At 40.1% G+C, this 8,756-nt stretch overlaps 2 protein-coding genes across 4 annotated transcripts in view; one reads left to right on the top strand and one right to left on the bottom strand.

The window, feature by feature from the left end:
* Nucleotides 1-1,742: 1,742 nt before the first annotated feature.
* Nucleotides 1,743-5,020, bottom strand: nup88 (nucleoporin 88). Its single transcript, XM_015014724.1, has 2 exons — nt 3,307-5,020; nt 1,743-2,540 (listed from the first exon to the last, which is right to left on the bottom strand). Exons 1-2 carry the CDS (start codon nt 4,930-4,932, stop codon nt 2,025-2,027), a joined length of 2,142 nt encoding a protein of 713 aa, XP_014870210.1. The 5' UTR covers nt 4,933-5,020; the 3' UTR covers nt 1,743-2,024.
* psmd8 (proteasome 26S subunit, non-ATPase 8) overlaps nt 4,592-8,756 on the top strand; it is a 10,356-nt gene continuing 6,191 nt past the window's right edge. The window contains exons 1-6 of one of the 3 annotated variants that reach the window (XM_015014727.1): nt 4,592-4,673; nt 5,847-5,958; nt 6,741-6,813; nt 6,904-7,006; nt 7,099-7,264; nt 8,352-8,452. In XM_015014727.1, the coding sequence (XP_014870213.1) occupies nt 5,854-5,958; nt 6,741-6,813; nt 6,904-7,006; nt 7,099-7,264; nt 8,352-8,452 (548 nt within the window). In that variant the 5' untranslated portion in view covers nt 4,592-4,673; nt 5,847-5,853. Of the gene's footprint in view, nt 4,674-4,954; nt 5,033-5,846; nt 5,959-6,740; nt 6,814-6,903; nt 7,007-7,098; nt 7,265-8,351; nt 8,453-8,756 lie in introns of those variants that run through there. The other 2 variants (XM_015014725.1, XM_015014726.1) reach the window with 2 other exon arrangements.

Below are 8,756 nucleotides of genomic sequence, written 5' to 3'. Positions count from 1 at the left end.
AGGTACTCGAATCATTCGAGGAATCGTTTCAGCCCTAATCAGGGGTGTCCAAAGTGCGGCCCGGGGACCATTTGTGGTCACCGGACTGATTGTGTGTGGCCCTTGACTTCAGAATAACAAAAGAAATTTAGGCAAAATTATCACAAACAAGTAAAATAGTGTTTTAAAATAGAAAATATTGGCTTTAACACAAAGGATTCTCCTTTTGCATTTTCTTCAAGAACCAGACTTTCACTCAAAAGCCAACTTTGTTTCACCAAATCTGCTTTTAATGAATTCAAAGAAAAAGTGTCATAAGTCCTGATTTTATTCATTAGAGTTGATTAAACTTATATATATATATATATATATAAAATATACACACACATACACACACACACACACACACACACACAAACATGACTTTCAGATTAATTAGTCTCTCTAAATTCTCCATAGGTGTGAGTGTGTGTGTATGGTTGTGTGTCCTGTCTGTCTCTATGTTGCCCTGCGGCAGCCTGGCGACCTGTCCCTGCCTCTCGCCCTGAACGTTAGCTGGAGATGGGCACTAGTACCTCCCGACCCCACTAAGGGACAAGGGTGTACAGAAAATGGATGGATGGATGGATGGATGGATGGATGGATGGGTACTTTATTTGTTTATGTATTGCATGTTAAGTTTTGTTTATAATTTAAAAAATACTTTTATTTTGACCCTTGAGTCCTTTCGGCCCATTTGACAAAAGTTTGGATTCCTCTGTGTCAGATATTTAATTCTGTAATGCCCCTAGATATGCTAATAATTTAGTAAGTGATTAATCTTTGATATTTTTTTCTACACTTTAAAGCTGCAGTGTATAACTCTTATATTTTTTTTGCATGTCTGTTAAAACTGTCACAACATGGTGACAGTTTAATATGAGATTAGTTCAGTAGTAACTAGTTACATTTACTTGAATAACCATTTTACTTTGAGAAGTATTTTTACTTGAGTAACTTTATTATGAACTGTTGCTACTTTAACTTGAGTAAATTTCTGGATTCACTGAATTGTCAATCATTCTTATCTATGTGCTGCTAAATGTGCTAACGGTGGAGAAACAACTTACAGTTACAGGAAAAGAGTTTATCTGATCAATGGCTATGCTAGTTAGCCTTAGCATTCATGACAGGTTCTGCTGTTAAAAAGAAGTAGCGAATTAGAGGTGATTAACAACGCTAGGCTCACCTTAGCTAGTTAGCACACCAGAAGGCAGAGGAGCTCCATTTTTTTTTCAGATTATGCCTCATAAACTGTCACAATACGGTGACAGTTTTACCAAATATGTATAAACATATTTTGCATACGAGTTACATACTGCAGCTTTAGGATTATAGCATCTTTTATCGTCATACTAACTCGCATTTTCTTGTTTGTGGCACAAAATTCAGAATCTGATCCCAGATTAAGAAATCTGATGTGTAAATAAAGTACTTTATACTATATATATATATATATATATAGAGGATTTCCCCCAGAGTATCATAAGTCTGGCCTCCCACCAGGCTAATTGTCATTTAAATTATTTTTTACGTTTTACATAAAAAACCTATAATGACATTTTATTTAATCAACTTCTATATTTTATTTCCATCATTTTCTGTCAACTTCACATGTTTTAACACAGAAACAGTGAACCAGCCCAGCGCCCCTACCACCAGGCTCAGCTAGATTTCTGGAGGAAATCCTGTATATGTGTGTCTATAAACAGTCAAACCAGAAGTGGTTTATATGTTTCAGCAAGAACAGAAGAAAACTTTAAGAAAGTTTATTTCTTTCATTCTAAAAGTTAACAAGTCACATCAAAAATAGTAATTTTTTCTTCAGTATTAATGTATTTACATGTCTTTTTACTGCTCTTAGTTACTGAAATGAACAAAGATGGCACACATGATAATTAAAAAATATGTAGTTGTGGGGAAAATGGTTGTAATTTCTGGCATCGCTTTTCAACAAATGACAGAAACGTGAGTGAAACCAAAACATTGAAACATCCTGGGAGCTTTTAGAAGCTGAAATGATTTTTGATGTCTTTGATTTGCTTCATCATGTCTCCGATCTGCTGTCCCTGCTCCCTCAGGACTTCCTGGACCACCTTCTTCTGCTGCGCGCTGAGTGGGACGGCCATCTTGGATGCGGACATCTCCTTGTCCACCTGCGTCTTCTGGTACTCCAGCTTGGTGTTCACCTGCCGGATGCAGTTGTCCAGGTGTTTGAGCTTGTCGCTGACGCTCTGCAGCTCCTTCCTCATGTCCTTCTCGCTGTTGGACAGGATGGGCAGCTGACTCTGCAGGCTGCACAGAACCTTCTTCACCCGATTCATCAGCGCCTCCTGACGATACTTTGCGTCTTCGTATTTGTCGGCCAACCTCTCCGCCGCTTCCGTCAGACTCTTCCTCTCCTCTCGGCATGACGCCAGCTCCTCCACCTGCTTGACCTTCTGACCCGTCAGGAGCTTCACCCTCCTCTCCATCTCCTCACGTGCCATGTCCTGCTTCATGATGTATTCCTCGCGGAACACCTGCATGGCAGAATCAATGGTTAACCATTGGGTAAATCTGAAGGGCATAATGAGAATCATCCTGTTAAGACACTATCTGCATTTACATTAAACATGTAATCCTAAACGTTTTCCTGCAGAATAAGTGCATGTACTTCAATACTTGGACCTACATATCACATTTTATGAATTATTAGATTTTATGTTGGTTATGTTACTAATTTTTTTATTAAAAGATGCATGCAGGGTTCAAATTCTCACTATACATCAGTAGAAAACCTTTTAAAGAAAATATGTACAAGATATTTTAGTTATATTTGTTTACTAAAGTATTTTACTGACTTCCTCTTATATAAGTTTGAGATTTTAATGTTATGTCTTGATGCAAAATTGTATTTTTTCAACATTAGCCAAATATTAAAGATTTTCCCACATTTGTGATGGTAACGTAGCTACTGAAATACATATATTTAAAAAAAATAATCAATCATGCCTTCATCGTTTATGCCAGTGGTAACATCCGGCTGTTGATCACATGACTCCATGACGCAGTTTTGCAAAATAACTATTTAAATATGGCTGAAAAAACAAAACAAAACAAAAAAACACCTAAACTAGCGTAAAAACTTCTGTATGGAAAAACAAGAGTTTTTCGCGAAATTGAAGTGTTTCCATTAAGCAAATTTAGTTTCTAATTTTCATTTGCGTCGTCTTATAGTTAATGGAGACGCAGCTATTGGTGGATGCATTCTAGCTGCCATTAAGAACCAAAGAAAAAGAAGAAGACCTGCGTGGCTCTGCTGAGGAGCTGCAGACACTCCGCTGGCGGTGTGGACGCCTCCTTGTCACCAGCTTTCAGCACCATGGGGTTGTTGGAGCTCCGCGCCAGGATGGTACGGATGTGCTGCTCGAAGGAGTCGCTAGCCAGGCCGCGGAGGGGCGAGCTGGCGGAACCGGGACCCGGATCGGAGCAAAGCAGCGGCGGAGAGGGAGGGCGAATGGAGCTGAGCAGGGGCAACATGATGCACTCATAGCTGGAGGTGATGCAGATCATAGTGGCTCCCAGAGAGAGGTCAGACACGATGAGGAAGCCGCGGACCGGAGCCGAGCGGCGGCTGGGCAGCGGCCGGGTGCAGAGGATGTGCTCCACGATGCAGCGCTTCTCCGCGGCCAGCTCCTGCAGGCTGTCCTTGTCCTCCTCGTTGGACTGGATGAACTTCTGCAGCTTGTTAAGCCAGATGAGCCCCACGCTGTGCACCCCAGCCTCGTGGGTGCAGTGGTACCGCTGCGGACACAGCGGGTCCCGGTGCAGCTTCATGGGGCAGGTGAAGTCAAATTCCTGCGGTTCGTCCTCCTCCGCTGCCACTCTGAGTGTGAGCTCCAGCTCCACGCATTCAAACACGTAGAGAGCCGGAACCGCCTCCGAGCCTCGGATCCACTCCTCCTCTTCCTCACACTCCAACACCACGCAGTGATACAGCATCCCCGTTTCCGTGGCGATCACCAGGATGCTGGGGGCGCATGGTAGGCACAGGACTGCGCATGCGTCGTAGCCGTAGTTATCCTCCGCGGCGGGATACATGGGCAGTGGTCCGGCCGGTTTGCTCACGCTGAGACCTGTTGCATAGCTGGTGTAGCTTACGTAGGTTTCCCCGTTTTCATAGAGAATGTAGAGGGGATAAAACGGTTGGTTTTTGGAGCACTGCGCCGCCAGTTGCCGCGGAGGACCGGAAGCCGAACCGAAGTCGAAGGCGACTGCTATTTCTCCCAGAGATGCAGCGTAGGAGCGAACCGGCGGGTGGAGGCTGCTGGTTTCATCCTCCGACTGCGACACGGGCAGCAATTTAGCCGGTGTGTGCGGCGACTTTAGCGCGTAGAATCGGATGGTATTGTCGGATGTGAGCAGAACCAGGTGGGGCTCGTCGGTTTCGCTCGGGTACCAAGCCGCCTGTCGCAGCTTCACCGACGGGGAGCTGGTGAAGAAGCGCTCCGCTACCGGGATGGTCTTGCAGTTGATCTTTTCCCGGCCGCCCTCGAACTCGGACCGCTTCCCCCACCGCTGAGGGAGCTCCAGAACCGAAACCCCTCTCTGGCCGACCAGCGCGACGAGGTGCTGCGTGGGGCTCAACAGCAGCTGGCACACCTGGAACAGAGGTGGGTTGATGCATTGGAGCGTCTGGTACTTCCCGCTGCTTTCGGACTCCGCGGAGTTCAACTGCCGCAGGTTGGTGGTGTAAAACACGCATTCAGAGTCGTTCCACAGGAAAAAGTCTCCACCCAGACAAAACGTCAGGTTCTTGGCCGTTTCCTTTTCATTTCTCTCGGACTCCGGGTCCAGCCTCTCTCGTATCTTCTTGAAAATAGTATGATTTGGTAAGTCATTCAGCCACCGATCTGCGCCGAACGCCGCCATCTTGATCAACTGGCTGAACAGTCGTCATCAGCGTCTTCTTCGTGTTTAACAAGGCTTGGCAGCCATGTTTACAGCGCATTACAGCCACCTACCGGCAGAGGTTTGTACTACAAGAAATTAAGCTGACTTCCAGTTTCCTCGAAAATCTCACAATAAAAATATGAAGAACTAACCTGTGTGACTTGTTATTAGTTCTGCCATGTAACCCATTATCACTGGCAATTACATTTACATATTTACCATGATGCAACTTAAACACATTATATTTGAATTGTACAGTAGGATCGTCAAGAAATTATTAAAAATCAGACAACACTGTTACTGTGTGACAATGATCAAGACCCCATGTCATTTCAGAGGCAAGACCACAGAACTATAGATATTAAATGGAAATATGTATGTATGTAACCTTTATATAATCAGGCATGTCTCATTGAGATTAGAAATATCTTTTTCAAGCAAGACCTGGTTGATATACTTCTGCAGAGCTGCAAATATGACAACAACGAAATAGAGTTTTGGCAATAAATGCACGCAAAAAGATAGATACAGTAAAACAGTTGTAACTGTTCACTTACGTCTCACAAAAATAGTGTGTCTACACAATAGATGTTTGTGACTTTGACCCCCCTTTTTTGTATTCTATTCTATTCTATTAATTATATTCTATTACATTATATTATACTATACTGTGTTGTGTTATATTGTATTGTACTGTACTGTATTATATTTATGATATGATATGATCCTGTCAACCTATCCTGTCAACATCCTATCAACAGACCTGTCAGGTTCCCTTCCCAATATGGCGGATTGTTTTAACGTTCCGAGCTGATAGCAACCCGTCAGTTACATGCTGCCCTTGGCAACGCCTCCTAACGTATGACTGTGGCCCGGTGTCGTACATTTTGCAGACTCACCATGGCGTTGAAAGAGACTGCGGGGCTGTATGAGACTCTGAAAGCTGAGTGGAACAAGAAAAACCCGAACCTGAATAAATGTGGGGACCTTCTGAGCAAGCTGAAGGTGACAGATCTGTCTGGTTTATTTAATTTGTTTTTGTTTGAGTAAAATCGGGATTTATTTCGACACTGAAGCTGAAGCGCTATTAGCTAACATAGCTAGCATGCTAACAGTCGAGCTAAGCTTAGCATAGGTAATGTTTTGCAGTTATGATTATCTACGTTTGATTCTAGTCTTATTTACTTTTGTAATAACTTTTATTTGTATTTTTATGCTAAGGCATTTTAAAAATCGTTTTAAAATTCTAATTACAAGTCGATAAACACATGTATAATATGCTATTTGAGGAGCTTCGGCATTAAAAACAATCTAATCTGCATACATATGGAATAATTATTCGTATATTTAAAAGAAGATGTATATTTTATTACAGATAATTTAAATGCTAAATTACACAAAACTAAACAATAAAAGCGTTTATACATGCATGGAACTTTTTACTATAAAAGCTCAACACTAAAATTAATTAATGTACCTTTTGATTAAATCTGGGATTATAACAAAAAATCTGATTGTTGGAGTTATTTTGCAGGCATTTTAAAAATGATTTTGTTATTATTACTTGACAGTTGTCTATTTTTGAGTCGATTGTGTAATTTAGTCCTTTGGGTTCGTTTTGTGCTATTTTCCTTACACTTTTTAATTCTTTGATTTTTAAAATTAGGTTTTAGTTAAAGAAAAGATTACACAAATTATAATAACATAGTAACTCAGTCAGTTGAAATATAATTTGTTTGGACAAAAACTGAAGTAAACAATCTTTTGCTTATAATTTTTTTTTGCAGGTTTCCCTGCTGGAGCTGAACTTTTTACCTACCAGTGGCTCTGCGATCACCAAGCAGCAGCTCATTTTAGCTCGTAAGTAAACAGAATCGGGTTGAGCTCCAGCTGTCATGGACGATATTATAATGAAATATTAGTTTTAATCAGAACCGACTGGTGTTTCAGGGGATGTCCTTGAGATCGGAGCGCTGTGGAGCATCCTGAAGAAAGACATCCCGTCTTTTGAGCGATATATGGCTCAGCTAAAGTGTTACTACTTTGACTACAAGTAATGTCCCATGTTTTGTCTTTTACTTCCTTGTGAGAATTTATTCTGAATTCTTGAGCTTCTATTGTAACATTTTTTTTGTCATGTTTTAGGGATGAACTTCCTGCAGCTGCCTATATGCACCAGTTGCTTGGACTCAACCTGCTCTTCCTGCTCTCTCAGAACCGAGTGTCTGAGTTTCACACAGAGCTGGAGAGACTGAGCGGTCGAGACATTCAGACCAACATTTACATCAAACATCCTGTCTCTCTAGAACAGGTGGGGTCATTTATTCCTGGAAGCAGCAGGAAGATAGAATACCAAATGTAACATTATTAATTACAGACTTTGAATTAAACTTTTATCTAATCTGTTCTGACAAGTAGAATAACGTTTATTTTTTATTATGTTGAAAAAAAGAACAGTTTGAATTTTTCTTAACAAAAAGAACAGCTTAATTTTTTCTTTTATTTACAAAGAATGTTTTTAATTATTTTAGCTTTCATTTACAAAATGAACAGTTTTTCTTTTAACTAAACTGGTTTAGTTAAAATATATTTTAAAGATATTTTCTTTTATTTTAACAAACAATATTTCTTTTTTTATCTAAACAATTTATTTTTAAAAGTACAGTTTGTCTTATTCTTTTAAATAAAGAACAGTTTTTGTTTTTAAATAAGTTATATAACTTTCACATTTACTTAAAGTTTTTTTTCACTTATTTAAATAAAAAAGTTTTCCTTGTTTTTATTTAAATAAAAATAATTTTAAATATTTTTGTTATTAAAAAAATATTTCTTTCACATTTTTCCTTTTATTTAAAGAGAAAAAAAGACAGTTTTTATTTAAATGTAAAACAATATAAATTGTGTAACATCCTCAACTAAAACACATTTAAATGTTCTCTTCTATCCTGACACACTTTAAAGCGCCTCAGATATTCCTGATGTTTGAAAACATCAGATGAAATTAATCAAAATCTTTGCAGCTTTTTACCAGCTGGTCGTTTTTAAGCTTTATGCAGATTCATCAGGTTCGGTAAATCTGCCACAGATTGTAATTATTCGATCTTCCTCTTCATACTGTGACACAAGTATCGCTGCATCAGCAGGTTTGGTTCATGGCCTGTTTTATTCCGTGTCTCAGTAAAATGTATTTGCTCATTTTCATGTATAATCAGGTAAAAATGTAAAAGATTTAAAGGTGAACTTCCACAGAGACGAGCTCTGTGTGTGAAAACAGCTTCAGGATCTAATGCTTGTTGTTAGTGGATGTGTTGTTTCTAAAATGTTGTTCCCTCCAACACCATGTCCACAACAACCCAACCTGATCTGAGTAATTAATCCTTCCTCTCTTGTCGTCTCAGTACCTGATGGAGGGAAGCTACAACAAGGTTTTCCTCGCCAAAGGAAACATCCCAGCTGAGAGTTACAACTTTTTCATAGATATTCTGCTGGACACCATCCGGTAAGAATCAGATGAACCCATGAATTTGGTGGCTTCCTGCATCTCCGATTTGAATCTTAATGACTAGGTCTGACTATTCTTCACTCAGTAACAGCTTCCAAACTGTTGTCAGCAGTGTTCATGACAATGAACTGGAGAGTTACTGGGAGGAAGGAAGAGCTGAACAGTAAATTAATGGATATTATTGAAGGTTTATTTTTATGCAGCCATTTTCAGCTGCAGCTAATACAACCCCTGGCAAAAAGTATGGAATCACCAGTGTTGGATGAGCAGTCATTCTGACATTTCATGCTGTAAAACAAAC

Source organism: Poecilia latipinna, unplaced genomic scaffold (assembly GCF_001443285.1).
Source record: "Poecilia latipinna isolate Pla-1442-1.1 unplaced genomic scaffold, P_latipinna-1.0 Scaffold1841, whole genome shotgun sequence".
NCBI classification, from domain to species: Eukaryota; Metazoa; Chordata; class Actinopteri; order Cyprinodontiformes; family Poeciliidae; genus Poecilia; species Poecilia latipinna.
The sequence above is the reverse complement of the archived record's forward strand: the minus strand, read 5'-3'. Positions and strand labels throughout refer to the sequence as shown.